Raw genomic sequence first — 16464 nt, forward strand, 5'->3', positions numbered from 1 at the left:
AAAGCACAGCACCATCACTTTCTTCTGCAATAGCATAATAATAACTATACGCGTATCAACTCTGCAGAGAAGCACAGAAGACTTGTTCATATATCACACATCAATACACATACAGTAAACAAAATAAAAAAATAAAATCCTGAAAATACACAACTGCTAATGCAAATATCCAAACAGTTTGTTACACCACTTCTAAAATATCATTTGGAGTAACTGGAAAATACCCACCTGAGCTGCATGAAGGATTGACTCCTCGCCAGTAGGGCCTGTGGCTTTCAGCTGCTTGCAATGATGCAACATTAATAAATAAAGTAAGAGTAATTTCATTTTCAGGGCCTGTGTCTTAAGCCTCCAACACTAACACCTTTAAGGAACATGAGTTTATTCCAAAAATAATATAATAAACAGCAGTTACAGTAGTAAATATTTAATAGATGAAAATACACACTAATAGAAGAAAGGGAAACCTCTTCCCTTACCTTTCATTCAGATTCAATACTCCAGCATAACAGCAAGCCTTACATTTCTTCCTTCATCCTGTTAAAAGAACAGAACAAAAAAAATACTCCACAGAAAACAACTGTTCCTGACTACACAGGTCACACTCAGTTGTGTGCTAGCAGGATTTGCATGTTTTTACTCTTATTAGCATACACACCTTTCTCCTATAAGGATTCTTGAATTTAGCAGTAATGCTGGCTAAAACTTGAAGCTTCCACCATAGTCAGGGTTTCCTGAAAAACAAACAAACCCCATATATACCTATAATTAATTAAGCCATTCTTCTCCCTCACATCACATTCCTAAACTGTTAATTTGAACCAACTGAGAAGAGGAAAAGGAGTCTTTAACTTGACTAATGTTTCTTGGGAGGGCTGTTAATTGTCTGATTTCTATCAATTTCTATCACAGAATTTCTAGGTTGGAAGAGACCTCAAGATCATCGAGTCCAACCTCTGACCTAACGCTAGCAGTCCCCACTAAACCATTTCCCTAAGCTCTACATCTAAACGTCTTTTGAAGACCTCCAGGGATGGTGACTCCACCACTTCCCTGGGCAGCCTGTTCCAATGCCTCACAACCCTTTCAGTGAAGAAGTTCTTCCTAACATCTAACCTAAAACTCCCCTGGCTCAACTTAAGCCCATTCCCCCTCGTCCTGTCACCAGGCACGTGGGAGAACAGACCAACCCCCACCTCGCTACAGCCTCCCTTGAGGTACCTATAAAGAGCGATAAGGTCGCCCCTGAGCCTCCTCTTCTCCAGGCTGAACAAGCCCAGCTCCCTCAGCCGCTCCTCGTAGGACTTGTTCTCCAGGCCCCTCACCAGCTTCGTCGCCCTTCTCTGCACCCGCTCAAGCACCTCGATGTCCTTCTTGTAGCGAGGGGCCCAAAACTGAACACAGTACTCGAGGTGCGGCCTCACCAGAGCCGAGTACAGGGGGACGATCACCTCCCTAGCCCTGCTGGTCACACTGTTCCTGATACAAGCCAGGATGCCGTTGGCCTTCTTGGCCACCTGAGCACACTGCTGGCTCATATTCAGCCGACTATCCACCATCACTCCCAGGTCCTTCTCTGCCTGGCAGCTCTCCAACCATTCCTCTCCCAGCCTGTAGCTCTGCTTGGGGTTATTGCGCCCCAGGTGCAGGACCCGGCACTTGGCCTTGTTGAACTTCATGCAGTTGACCTCAGCCCATCGGTGCAGCCTATCCAGATCCTCCTGCAGAGCCCTCCTACCCTCAAGCAGATCGACACACGCACCTAGCTTGGTGTCATCTGCAAACTTACTGAGGGTGCACTCAATGCCCTCGTCCAGATCATCGATGAAGATATTAAAGAGGACCGGCCCCAGCACCGAGCCCTGGGGAACGCCACCAGTGACCGGCCTCCAACTGGATTTGACTCCATTTACCACGACTCTTTGGGCCCGGCTATCCAGCCAGTTTCTAACCCAACGAAGCCTATGCCAGTCCAAGCCAAGAGCAGCCAGTTTCTTGATGATAAGTAGAAAAAAAAAAAAGAAAAAAAAAAAAAAAGGAAGCCTTGTCTCCAGTTTGGCCCAACAGGAAATGAGATTTTCTCAGTCCCTCCTACAAAGCACAGCAATAGCCTATTTATAGGGTAAAGATGGCCTCCTATTATTTGGTCGGAGCTTTTCTCAGGTAAAATTATTGAAGTTTGTTGCCTTTTCAGAAGTTATAGGCTTAACATTTAAAAAAAAAGCAATGTGAAAAAGCCACTATCAAAATTTGTGGGTTTATTAATTGATTTGTTAGCTATGTTTTTTATTAATAAGCACCTGGATTCAGGTAATTTTATTATTCAGGATTTTGATGTATCTAGGAAGCTATCTCTTCTTAGTAAGTCATTCTCTGTTTGTGATTTCTGTAGCTCCTGTTATATTTCCATGCATTTATCTCTAAAGGCTTTTAACTCTTCTAATAATGATAAAAACTTAAACTTCTAAACAAAATCTTTCTTTAAAAAAAAAGCCACAATTCTGCTGTGGAATCTATTTTCTATGACTTGTACAATATATGTTACTAGTCTCTTTATGTTATATATTAAATTACACAGTTTTTAAAACATGTGATATCTAAAGATACACAAGACTTCAGATGGTCTTGCCTCAGGATAGTATTTGAGTTATAAACTTAATTTCTTCTAGGCTTCTGCAGCTTTGAAGCTGAAAGCTATCTTTTCTAGTACTTCAGTTTCAGCTACCTATTCTGTATTTTTGTTGTATGAGTCAACTGGATGTTACGTAGCCTGCCTGAAGCTCTCAAAAAGACCAATATAGCATATACTACGTTCACTAACAATGAAACATACCCTGGTATTCCCCTTTCCTATTTTCACTTTTGCTCTACTGATGACAGTAACATACTCTGTAGCCATAATTTATTACAAAATTTCAGCTTACTGCGTTCTGGAATTTGTTTTCTTGAATTCTTGGAATCATCACAAAAAGTGCCCTGGTCTGTTAGTGGGGGGGAAAAAAAATGGAGCCATTGCCTGGAAGATGTGGCAGTTCAGCTAGAAGTGCAGTTAAACAGCTATTCAGGGCCCTCTTCTACTTAAATGAAGTCTGAAGACCAAGGGGCGGCTGGCTGGGTGGATTACAATGATATAGTACAAAGATCTTGGCTAAGTGAAGCCCAAGGAAAAGCTTTTTTGAGGCCTTCAACTTTAAGGTGTATGTTCAAGCCTATTGTGGTAATAAATACAGAGTTCCACCTGAATTGCTGCCTATCACAGACCTGTTTTGTATTTTAGTCTTTGAGGACTTGTAGCTGAGGAGGAAAGCTTTTTCTAAAAGGAGAAGGAAATGGAAAGATCACATTTTTTTGCCATGGGCTTTCCATGCAGAGTGCTGACAGGGTGGGCCCTGTTAGTAAAGCGAAGGTCACACAAAATGTCTGCTTGGGGTCAGGGGTGTGTCCTGGGAGCAAAACGTTTTTTAAAAAAAAAAAAAATATATATATATATGGCTCAGTGTCCTCTGACTAAAAAGTTAATGTCCACCAGCTCAGAAGTGGTGATGGGTCTGGCCCACAACATGGCTTCCCGTTGCCTTCCCCTGCCTGCAGCGATGACCTGCGCTCTGTGAGGTGACCATGTCCTTTTCCCACATCGCAGGTTATTTTCTGCAGGTATCCTTGCTTCTGTGTGTGAAAGGGATCCTGGGGTATGGCCGGGGTACACCCGTGGACCCATCCTGAGGTAAAACTGAACGGCTGGCACCGCCACAGCGCTGTGGCTTTGGTGCAGCCTTTAAGTGCTCACCGTGCCCCTGCCGCCCTGTCAGAGCTCACTTTTCCCCGGGCGGGGCGCAGACTGACCAACTACTTCGATAATTGTGAAAGCACTTCAAGAAAAAAAAAAAAAAAAGTTTCCTCACTTGCAGCGTGCGGCCGGAGGCGTGGAGAGCGGCGCTGCCCTGGCGGGCTCAGCGCAGCCTCCACACTCCAGCCCCGTCAGGGCCGGGCTCCTCCGGCCGGGCTGCGGGTGCCCTCTCGCCGTCCTGCCCTCCCTCCTGCCCTCCTTCCTTCCTTCCCTCCCTCCTGCCCTGGGAGGCCGGGCGGGATGAGGGGGAGCCGGGGCGGGACCGCCCGAAGAGAGGGCGGGCGCTGCTGGCGGCCCGGCCCGGCCCGGCCCGGGGCTTCCCGCGGGAGGCAGCGGCACGGCGGGGAGCCTGGGCCCCGCCTGAGGGCTGCTCCTCGCCGCCAGGCTTGGGGCCGGCCGGGGTGGGCGAGGGGACTGCGGGGCTGCCCGTCCCCGTCCCTGTCCCCGTCCCCGTCCCCCTCGGCTGTCAGGCCGCTTGTGCAGCGGGGCTGAGCCGGGATCGTGCTTCTCCCGAGGAAAGGCAGCGAGCTGTCCGGGCGCCATGCCGCCCAGGGGCCGGCTGCCGGTTCCTCTGCCGAGGGACATGGTCCTGAGAGACACCGAGGGCAAAGTCTGGAGGCTGGGCAGCCAGATCGGCCAGGGAGGCTTTGGTTTGATCTATCTAGGTAAAACGCCGGCGGTCACTAACAGGGGCGACGTGAATTGCTTTTAACTTTCTGACCTGACGAGGTTTAAACAGCTTGTTGCTGTTTCCATGCCGGCCAGGGGGGTTTCTGGCTGGCTTCTGCCCCCCTCTGTGGGGTGTCCTTGTTCAGAAGTTTTTTGGGGGACCCCCACGTTGCCCATGGGTGTGCTGGCACGCCTGGAGATGCTGTGCAGTGAGGCTGGAGCTTCTGCCAGCAGCCACGTCGGGCGTGACGGGGTTCTGGAAATGTCTCCTGCTAAAATTTAAAGTCAGTTTGCATCAAAGGAACATAACAAGAGCAAAAGCTAGCAGGGTGTTGCCTCAGGATTAGAATTTTATTTTGCACCAGAGGCGTGAGTGCCGTTCTTCATTTGTGCTTTCCTAGATATGTTGCCGTATTTTCTTCAGAAGGAGCAGCTGCATTTCACTTGGTCGGTGTTTTGTAAGCAATGAATTGTTCTGAAAGGCAGTTTGTAAAGTGTTCTGGGTCACTGGAGAAGATAATGAGACGTGTTGCTGGTCCTTAGGAAAGAGCAAGTGCTGTTTTCAAGGCAGTATTATGAACTTTTTTTCCCTCCATTGCACTGCTTGTGTACAGTAGGTACAGGCAAACTATCCGTAGTGATCTGTCAGGGACTGGTTTGTACTTGTTTTAAGGTAGTGGTAAAGACTTACCTAGAAGCAGTTTAGTACATCATCTGTGGAGCCAAAAACGATCCTATCAAGTTAAAAGTACGTTAACTCTGTATTTGGAGTAGTAGTGTTTAAAATGATGAGCAGGCCACCTTAATACTTAAATTGATTTCCTTTTATGTATAAATCAGCTATATTTTTAAAAGTTTTTCCTTTCTTCTGTATTTCTGCCCTGGAAAATACAGTTGCTGCCTTTTTTTGTAAATTTTTCTTTACTTCTGCTAGTGCCATTTGTTTTCCACTTCTGTTTTTTTCCCCGCTTTATCTCTTAATGCTATTTCCTTCATACTGAGTGATGCATCAAGGAAAAAAAAATGTTATACAGCATGAACTTTCCACCTAGTGCGATTTCCAGATTTCTTTATGAGGAGACCAGTTTTCACTACAGTAGGCATCCTGTCCTGCATCTCAATTCTTTTGTCTTTAGTATGAAAAAAGATGTTCTGCACAAATGTGCAAGGCTGTGCTAGATTCAGTGTGGTTTCATGACGGTGAAGATGTCTGTCAGTGTCAAACTGTAGGATCAGGCACCAAGAGTTGCACTTCCCACTAGTAATGTATGGCTGCAGGAGGGTGAACAATTTTACGTATGCATCTGGACTTGTCAGAGTTCAAGAGACTTCAAGTTTGAGTGATAAACTTTTGAGGGGGTGGGGAACATGGTGTGAACTGGCTTTTGGTATGAAGAGCAGAACACACTTTATTCCACCAAATGGCTGTGTAAATGAAACAAAAAGATTTCAGTAAAACCTCAATGCCACTGCTTCTGCTTTCCTACAGATGAAGTAAACACAGTCAGTGTAAGCAGCGGGTAGCTATGGCCCTACATCTACCCTCTATCTAAGTTCTGGGTTTGTTTTACTTTGGACTAGGTTTGGTGTGGTCTGCTGCACAGAATTTCCTCAGCAACTATGTGGTTTGAGGCTGATTAAAACTATTTTGAATCCTTACCTTTCTCTTAAGAGTTGGAGTGCATCTGCTAGGCTTCTGTAGTGGTGGTTTTGGTTTTGTTTCTTCGGGAATTTTTGTAGCTTGTGCATGCTCGAGTCAGCAAGCTGAACCAGTGGGGATGATAAGGGTTTCAGCAAACGGCAGTTACAGCGTCAAAGGTTAGATGCTCATAATATTTACATTCTTTATGCTTTTGATATTTAGATAGCTTTTTATGGCCTTTGAAACATCAGTTGGTCTCATTTGAGGGATGCTGGGCCTAGAGAATATATGAAAATTGGTACAATAAGAAAATAAAGATTAGCATGAGCTAGGAAGTGAAGTTGTCTCTGGCTATTGTCATTCAAGAATAAACTGTGGGAGAGGTATGTGAGGTGCAGGGTCAGGGTCCAAAGGAGAGGGAGACGAACTTACAAAAGGCTCCCAAGGAAGGAGTGAGAGAGCTGGGGGTGCTGCACAGAAAGCAAGGTTGTAGTTGTAGGTGTAATTCATGAGTCACACAAAAAAATGTTCCCGAATCAGAATACATCTGTCGTTTACTTCTGCAGTCAAATCACACTGGACCTTGTAGGTGGTGTAGCACATGGGATTCAAACAGTTTCATGCAGATTTGATTAGTTTTCTGCCTGATCACGCAGACCACTGAGGTGATTTCCTATATTGTGGTGTTTGTTGCAGTTTGACTCCCACTGAACTGACATAGAAAGCAGTCAGTGGGTTAGCTGAGAATGAGAACACAATCTGGGACCCTTGGTATTGCAGTTCTGTGTTTGTTATTTTGTTTGTTTTTTAACAAGTGACAGCATAGGTGAAGAAATACAGCTGCCACTTAATGGTATTTTTGTTTGTTTATTCTCTTCTTTCAGAAGGACAGTGAATGTTACATGTAGCAGTGAACTGAAGGCCTTGCTCCCTTTGTAGCCGATCTTTTAATTATAAAAGAGGAAATCAGCAAGATTTCCTTCAAGTATCCTGACTGAAGGTTTCTTGTTTTGTCCATCTCCTTTTGTCAGGTGCATGTTTATGTTATGTAACATACACCATTCAGTAGCTATTTTGAGGCTTCATCCTACAGAAGCATTTAGCCACCTGAGAGTCAGGGGAGCGAAGGAAGAGATGAACCTTTGGGAGTAACACTCCCATGTGTGCTGCTGAAGGGCACCGACTTCGTGCACTGTTCAGCCCAGTTTTTAACATACGTGCAGCGAGATGTGAGAGTGACCACGAAACTTTCAGCGAGAAACTAGCGCAGAAGGAACTGCAGAGAGGTGGGCAAGACGGAAGAGTGGAGTCAGATTCGACTGCCTGCCAGATACGAACAGCACAGCCCTTTTCTAAGTAAAGGTTAACTTTGCTGGCTGTATCTTTTAATAAGTATTTTTACAGTGGTGGTGTAAAGATTTTGATGTGCGTTGTTATAGCTTAATTTCCCATTAAGGGTACTCCATACTCCATTAATCTGTAACAACGTACTTGAGAAATTTTACGGTATCTCTGCAAAATATATTTACTAGGGATGCATTCCTTGGAAGGTTCACTGAATCAAAGCCTCTGAAAGCCATTTGCTGACCCTGAGCCCTAGAATGCTAATCAGTTTCTCAGGTGCAGGGCTTTTAATGATGTGTGTGAAAGTTTCCAACATCTACAAGTTTGGTTCTCCCCCATGAACATTTTCCCTGTTTTTCTAGCTATTTTTTTCTCTTTCCTGTCTGTGTGCCATCTTGTCTATTTCTTTGTTGACTTGTTCCTTCCCTTGGATTCCCTTTGCATTTGTACCTCAACCAGAACAAATCCAGCAGCGGAAGGCTCACAAATACTGTTTCCTCCTAATGTTCCCGAAGAGCAGACCTTCTGCTGCCAGAAGCAGCATCTAGGAGCCACCTAGAGATGTTCTTTCAAATGTCACTTGTGTCACAGAGACAGCAGTATGGATCACAAGCTGGAACTACCTGTGCTGTTACATGCTGTTTCATTTTTTGGTACTGTACTGATTAGTTGACAGGCTCCTCGGACAGAGCTGTTACCCCTTTGATAAGGTGGGGACAGAACGGGGAGCGTGCAGGGAAGGACATGAGGTATTGCTGGTCTCACAAAGAGTTTGTAGCCCTGTGGAGAACAGCAGCAGTACATGTGGAAAGGAAGCGAGAGTCAAGGAGGGTGCTACTGAGAGCCCTACGTTCTCTCATTTATCTTCCTGATCACAGCCAGTAATTAACACCAGTCTTTATATAAATCATTCCTTAGTCCTGCTGCAAGGACTCTATTAATGCACAATTTGGACTGAAAATTTCAATGCAGAAAGGTCACACAATGTTTTGTTAAGATCCCATTGTTAAGAGCCCACTGTCTGCTCTCAGGCTTCTTTCTGATGAAAACTGATAACTCCGCCGAATGCTCGTCTTCGTCTATGTTTGTTAGATCGTGTCTGTTATGCTATAACGTGCTACGTTGTAAATGGGATCTAACTGTATTACACCTGTGTATTGTGATGAAACTTTGATAGGTGAAAACTAAAAGTTTTGAAACCAATTTTTGTAGCTGGCTTTGCAGCAGGTGTTTGTGTTGCTGTTTGACTGCTATGTTTGCAGATGGTGTTACGATATGGGAAGCTGAGGAAAGGGCAGATTGATAATGAATATCGATAATACAGTCACCGATACCTGCGTCCTGCTTGGAGATTTGCTACCTGCATCGCCTTTTTCTCCTCCCCATTTTCCAAGGGGTGGCTGGTGGAGGTAGACGAGGTGTGACGCTGGCCTCCTCTGCTTTTAGGCATGGGTCGTGGTGCGTTCTGCTGTTGATACTCAGAGACCCGGGGTTCTGGGAAAAAAGCTGACGTGTGAAAGAAAGGTTAAGTCCATTTCAGAAAGAGTATGTCCTGTTCCATGGATAATTTGTATAGCCTTGAGCAGGGGTGCATGTGTATCAGGGAAGAGGAGCTTTGACGGAAGCATGTTCTGCCACTGTGTTCATTCCTTGGTTTGATTAAGGAAGCAGACTAGTAACTGGTTTTAGAGAAATTAAGTACTTCAACAGTTGCTTAAATTAGCCTCACTAAAATATTTGCTTTAGTGCAGCAAACAAATTAAAAATGCAGTAAAAAACGATACCTAAAGATACATGTTAAAGATGATTTTTATGAATTCAGCAGAAGAATATTAATAGCAGAAAGCTGTAATTAAAAACACTACCAGGTGACTGTCTGGTTAAGGCTGGATCTCTCTCAACTTCAGGTGTTAAAATGCATTTCAAAAAGGTCTCATTGTACCTCTAGGTGTGAACCTTAGTGTGAAAATAAATTCATTGCCGGACAAACATCACCTCAGGAAAGAGTCTTTTTATCTAGTCACTAATACTAAACTCTAGGTAATCTCCTTGTATCTATATTTATAATGTTTCACCCTATCTGTGGGCAAATTAAATCATAAATTTAGCCTGATTTTGCTATTCAGTGATCACTTAGGACTGGTCATGTGTAGCAGGACCAGACTGCTTCACCTAGAAAAAAATCCCTCTTCTACAGGTTCTTGCTGGTGACTGCTTCCTCTTGAATCTTCTTTCTTCTTTTTTCTCGTAGGCTTTGGAGGCAAAAAGATGCAACTTTTAAAGCATAACTCATTTTTACACAGCAATCTAAAGTCTGTTACAAACTCTGCTGAGATCTTTGCTGTTTTGTCTTAGTGTTCTGACACTCTGGTTTGTTTTTTCACACCTATGTATGGACTTACCATTTGGGAGCTGTTGTTTTGCTCTTTATTTGTCCACCTTGCAGGAATTCTGGTCAGGGACCAAGACCCTGGTGTGCTAAGCAAAGCTAAAAGGCAAGAGGGCAGGTTTGATTTTTATCTTCAGTGAAGGAGGTATTTCTGAGCAGTGTTATCTGTCATCAGGAAGAGCTGCGGATGAAAGGTAGGGCACCTGTTGCCTTATGGAGGGCACTCTCCTCAGCCGTCTTTGGCACCTGTAACCTACTGAAACTGGCATCGTGTCTTCTGATGGGCAGTGCGTCAAACTAGCAGATGGGCTAGAGCAGAATTGTGCCAGAAAACAGTTTGTGCATCAAGTTTTAAATATTAGAGGCCTGGCCTCCCATCTGAGAGTGCGGCAAGAGCAGACCATGCGTAGCTTTTCTGCCTGGGGTTAAAGGATATGTCGTACCTATTCCAGCTTAGAGTAATTAACTTTGAAAGTCAAATTCCCGTTGCTGTAGAATACAAAACTTTGGCTCTAGTGAATCACGAAGGCTTCCCAGAAAGATGAGTAAGCAGTACAGTGAAATTTCCTAGCAGTACTAAGTGTTCTTAACTTGGAGGCATTTGCAGTTATCTGCAAAACAGTTGAGCACAATTTTCCACTGAAAACCGTTTACTTGCATCTTGTGGAAGATGTTTCAGAAGCACAGCAGAGGGCCATGTGTATGTAATTGGTGTAATAAAACTCTAAATTCATAGAGATACCTCAAAGAAGAATCTAGAAACAATATTCCTAAGCACTGCTTAGAGTGTTTATGAATAAATGCTCTTCTCTTTATATGAATAAACACTTCTCTCAGAAGAGGGTCCATCCAGGAAGCACTGATGCATTGTCATACACTTGAAGCACTGAGTGTTTCAGTTCTTGGGGAAATCCTGAATATTGGGAAGCGGGCTGGGAGGGAGGATAGCAGGGAAGCCACATGCTTTGCTCTCCTTGAAACCTTTGCCTTAGTACTCTCCGTATGTAGGATGTATTTGAAGTTCTGTGTTAACTAGCAGATGCTACTTCTGATTTATTTGTTTACATTTTGCTTTTAGAAACTATAATCCTGCAACTTGGATTATTTTCTATTGTTAGATACTCTGAGCAAGGCTTCCCCCCGTTTCTCAGCCGCTGAGTTCAACGGCTCCTGGCTTGACTTTAGATGGGGTCAGAATTTTTCCAGCTTTTTTATAGGCTGCCTGTAACACTGGAGTGTGGTATTTTCAAGGTTAGGTTTTATTTCTGCAAAAACTAAGCTGACAATATCACCCTCAGGATTAGTTATCCAATGAAACAAGGCAAAAACTAAATGCTAGCAACCCAAGAACTCCTGAAAATAGTTTCGTTTGTGTTTCCAAAACAAATACATCCTCAAAATACCCGGCAGTGGCAAAGACAGCAGCTGTGGACAGGAGCAGAGATGTTTTTTCAAACTGCCAAATCAATGCTGTTTTCTTTTCCACTGTGTAAACTTTGTCAACAAAACTGGTTCTGTGAGAGCCATTGAAAATATTTCACCATATTCCAAATGTGACTGCCACAAATTAACTGCTAAAACTACAACAAGCACGTTTGAACTGGCAAGCAGAATTGGCACGCTTCTTTGTCAGACTGCATGCAATTGTGCGGAGTGGTTGTAGGAAATGGCAGTTCATCCAGAAACGCTCTTTTGTTACCATGTCATATTAACATTTATAAAGCTCCCTTAATTAAGGTTGTGGCACTCGGCAACAAAACGGATGAGACTCACGATAAAAGAGGATGATAAGGCCATAACTGCTGTGCCTGGATTAAACTAGGGAATTCTGGACATGGGGTAACGTGAGGTAGGTTATTGTGTAGGCAGTGTGGCATCTTCTTTGCCATTATTTCAGAGTGCATTTTACATTTCTATACTTTTCAGTGGCATGGTAGCTGTGATTGTGGGATGAAGGAGAGGAAGAGAAAATAAAGGTGTGCCCTTCGCAAATGTTTTATTAGACTTTTCTTGGCACAAGGTGGGAATGGCCACAGCCCCTGCACAGATTCACCTTGCACCAGTCTTCCCAGCTAGCAATTATGCAGACAATGGTTTTGACTGTGTGCATACATTAACACCTCTTCCCCCAAATGTAAGGAAACTGTGCATCTCTTGTTGATAAAAGCAACACAAACTGTAAGCTGGGAACTCTTGCATTTGTTATGCTATTTTAAGATCCCGTTTGCAAACATAATCTCACCATGTAGTGCTCCTGGTACTCTGTGTGTACTTAGACGCCATCGGAGACTTCCTGCACATCAGCATTGCTCTCCTGCAGGGTCTCTGCTTACTGTCCTGCAGTCTAGCACTTAACTGATTGTAATATTATAAATAGCCATGTGCTACCACACAGAACGAGGCTAGCACATGGCTAATTACGAGTATACAGTAATTAACTATGAGCTAAACTCGCAGGAGAGTATGTGGTGGTGGTCTATGAGGTATGTAATCAGACTGTTTGTTAAACCTTGGGAGCCTTTCCAGTCTGTTAAGTAACTATACATAGTAATGAGACCATTTTTTAAAAACCATTTATGTATATTTATGGACAAAAAATAGTCTGTCTTATATCTGAGCTGTGGTTAAAATATTGCTGCCTGTTATAGGAAGGGTCAATGAAAATGATGCAACAAAAGGCCCGTATGCAACTTCTGCTTACCCGTATGTATACGATTGAGCTTTATAAGAATTGTAGAGTATTATCCATTGTGTGTGTTGTGCCTTGTTTCTTGCACGCGTAGTAAAAATGGTAATACCATTTCTCCTTTTGCGTATTTGAAAGTCATGATTTCATTTTCTGGAGCATCTGTTTCTGTATCTTGTTGAGCTTTGTCTGATTTCTCTTTCGTTTCACATTGTAACATTTTGCAGTTAGGTTTGGTTTTATTTTTCTTCAGGATATTCTTTCAGCATTATTTCAAAAAGCATCCACATGGTTATAGTGTAAGAACCGTGGGGGTTAGGCCCTTTTGCTGGGCTACCTCCCGTTAATTGCTCTTCTTCATTACCCTGACAGCTGTTACTGTCTGTTCCAGATTACATGAATGAGGCCTCTCTTTATAAAATGTCAAGATGTCTGCAGGGAAGTTAGATCAGACTCTTTGAAATAAATTTAAATTTGATACTTCTCTGTACCTATCAAGCCTCTGTTAAGTAATCTGGAATTAAAATACATTTTCTTATACACAGGTTCCTTTCTGATCTGTGTCAGTAAGAGAGCACATCTCATTCTGTTTGGGTAATGTGACATTATTGAGTACAGTGAAAACACATGGGATGTGTTCTTTTAGACTAATGTCTGCAGCTATTAACGCACAGTCTACGTGTAACATAAAAAAGATAAAGCCCAGAGCACCTTTGCCTTAATTCCCATTTCAGTACAAGGAAATGGTAAGAAGGAAGTTTATCAAAATTTCCTTCCTGCTTGGAAGAATAGTTTTGAATTGTGTGATGAATGTGACTGTTACTCACCCGAGTCCATGGATAGTTCACACCTTCCAGACCTACTGCTTTGGAAGAGCTTCATTTTATCTTAATGCGCAATTAGCCCCAAACCAGTGATATCAGGGTGTCAAGCTTGAAGGAACACAGCTACAAGTGTCTGTGCTGCTCCTTGAACCCAGAGAACCCAGAGATTGTGCAGAGTTGAAGGAAGATGGCAGCTGGAGTCTGTTCGTTGTAAAAAAAAATAAATATATATATATATATAATGCCCTGACCATCAAAAAATGTAAGCTTGGATGGTTTGGTTAGATCCAAGTTTACTTGATTTTTTTATGCGGATAAAAGTAGTCCGTTTTTGTGTGTGCTGACAGTTGATGTGTTTCACACCTGGACTGTTGTTGGTATTTGATCATTATAAGAAGTTTGAAAGGGACACTTATTTCATAGGAACTGTATTCTTTTTAGTTTTTCTCTCAGTGATGATTCTAAAAGATGATTTAGTCTCATTAAATTTTAATCCCGGCATAGCTCCGTGTAGCCTCAGTAGTATCAGAGAGAACTGATAGTTCTCTCAGGGTCAGAAGAAAATAGAATCGCATTGTCTGTGCAGCGAGGTTCTGTCTCCTGGGCTGTAATTGGCACATGTGGTCAATTATTGTTTTGAAATTTCTGCTTGCACTAAGAGGCACAATCCCTCATCTCCCCTTTTAGGCAGGTGATGGCTCTGCTATCCCTAACTTAGGCCAGTGTCTAAATAATGTCAGAATAGAAATCAAGGTTCTGGGGCCAAATTAATTTGTAATAGAGGAAAACTGGCAATCCTGTCTAGAGGCATAATGTAGGTCATAACTTTTAAGTGGTGTCTTTGTCACGACAGTGGATTGACGGGAGCCAAATACAGAGGTTATCCAATTGACTGGAATGACTTAAACATGGTCTATTATAATGGGATACCTCATTGTGGTGCCAACGTGCAATGGGGACATCCTGCTTACTGCTTAATTACCATGGAGAGGGAGTTCTGAAAGTGTGGGTTCAAATTGCTGCTCTACTTGTTGGTCACAGCTTCTGTGGTGTTGGGTTTGTTTTTTAACTCGGCAAGTCTTTGACTTCTAAAAGCTGGAATTCAGACAAAATGTTATGTGTCATATATTTTACTGAACACCTTATGCAATGTTAGCTTCCTCTTTGCAATTATATTTTGTTGCGTACAGCTTGATCCATCTCTTTCTCATTTTGCAGCTTCCCCTCATACTGATGTTCCTGTAGAAGATGATGCAGTGCATGTAATTAAAGTGGTAATGTGGAGATCTTATTCCTAAGCTGTTAACTTGTATGCAGTGCTTTCTCTTAATTATCTATCCTTATTTTCAGTATTGAGTATGTATTGCATGCTTGTGGCTTTTTTTTAACATCTTGGTATACTTTCCCTGCTAGGGTATATGTTTGGTACTTCCACGACTCATAGTTTTTCCCTGACTTGATTTTTTTCCTTTCATTGATTTCTGCCCTGCATGGTTATATAAGGAAAATCAGACTATGAACTTAAACATGTCTGATCTATAGAATTTCTGGAAAATAGCATCTTTAATAATTCCTGAAAGAATCTATGTTGTATGAAAGTGCGTTGCCAAACAACTTTTTTTCTTATCTACTTAGAAAAATTGTATTTCAGATGGCATGGTATAAGGGAGGTGGGAAAAAGGGGATTTAATCCTCTTTGAATTTATTGAATTTATCTTATGCTTTTGTTTAGGAACTGTTGTTTCTCTAAAACAAGTGCCTAGTATTTTATAATGCTAAGTTTGTTTATTTCTCAATAGGAATATCTTGAAAATGGGCCCCTATTTTCTGAACTGAAATTTTACCAGAGGGCTGCAAAACAAGAGCAGAGTAAGTAACATATCAACAAAATAAAAACCACTGAATTCTGACTCAGGTAGATTTAAGGACTAATTTAGGTTTCACTTCTTCTGAGAAGAACTAATGCTTTAGAGCTTGATAACCAACTCAATTCACATACAGCTGGTGCTGTAATAGCTTTAGTTTGCTGTAATTTTCTTTATTCGGATGTCATCCTTGTTGTTTCTGAACAGAAGAATGACATTTGTTAGGTGCACACTTCAAAGTTCACAGCAATGTATGGACTACAGAGAGAAGTCAGCCTTAAAACAGAGGTACTACATGGACTGAAGTACATGCAACTGTACTTCTACTAGTAACTATGCTCGTGTACGAAATTAAGAATGTGTGTAATCATCACAGGATTTAGTAGTAATCAAGGCACTTGATTCTGCAGACAATTTAGCATGGATGTGATTTAATTCTGGGAACTGTCATAAAGACTTCAGGTGACTTAGATGGCTGGTAGACATAAGCACTTGTGATAGCTGAAGTACTCTGTATGAAATAAAGTAGAGCTTCCAAAGGCATTATTTTGTCAGCTACTGATAACTTTGTATCTGCCTTTGTATGGAACAAAATGTCAAATTACTAGAACAAAAAATGCTTCTTGTTTTGGAGAACGTAGAGAACTTCAGTGTAAATCTACAATCCTTTGTTTGGTACAGTAACTGCCAGATAAGTTATGCTTGCTTTATTGTTTTGTTCAAAGTCTTGGCTTGGTGGCTAAAAAATAGACTAATTCCTGAAATTCTCTAGTTAACCCAATGTTATATTTTCTGTATTATTATTGCAGTAAGAAAATGGATGAATCTCAAAAAAATAAGATGTTTAGGAATTCCAGTGTTCTGGGGATCAGGCTTGACTGAGTACAAGGGAAAAAGGTAATAAGATGAATTGTAATTAAGCTTGAAATTGACTGAAGATCCCTTTTCAAAAAAATGGAGCTACCTCCTTTCAGCCTGATGCAAACTTGTAGCTTTGTCTTTAAAGTTTCCTCCCTCTTGTGTATTTCTGGATAGCTATAGATTCATGGTCATGGAGAGACTGGGGGAAGACCTTCAAAGAATCTTTAAAGATTGTGGAAGTAGATTTAAGAAGGAGACTGTTCTGCAACTTGGAGCACGAATGGTATGTATGCAGAGAGAAAACTGTCTCACAGTTCATGAATTCAATGAATAAGAT

General features: G+C 42.3%; 1 protein-coding gene across 4 annotated transcripts in view; it reads left to right on the forward strand.

The window, feature by feature from the left end:
- Window positions 1–4168: 4168 nt before the first annotated feature.
- VRK2 (VRK serine/threonine kinase 2) overlaps window positions 4169–16464 on the forward strand; it is a 46756-nt gene continuing 34460 nt past the window's right edge. For all 4 annotated transcript variants that reach the window (XM_084283878.1, XM_084283879.1, XM_084283880.1 and 1 more), the window contains exons 1-5: window positions 4169–4512; window positions 14620–14675; window positions 15201–15270; window positions 16076–16163; window positions 16302–16410. In XM_084283878.1, coding sequence (XP_084140004.1) covers window positions 4389–4512; window positions 14620–14675; window positions 15201–15270; window positions 16076–16163; window positions 16302–16410 — 447 coding nt within the window. In that variant the 5' untranslated portion in view covers window positions 4169–4388. The remainder of the gene's footprint in view (window positions 4513–14619; window positions 14676–15200; window positions 15271–16075; window positions 16164–16301; window positions 16411–16464) is intronic.

Source organism: Netta rufina, assembly GCF_964035555.1.
Source record: "Netta rufina genome assembly, chromosome: 3".
Lineage (NCBI taxonomy): Eukaryota > Metazoa > Chordata > Aves > Anseriformes > Anatidae > Netta > Netta rufina.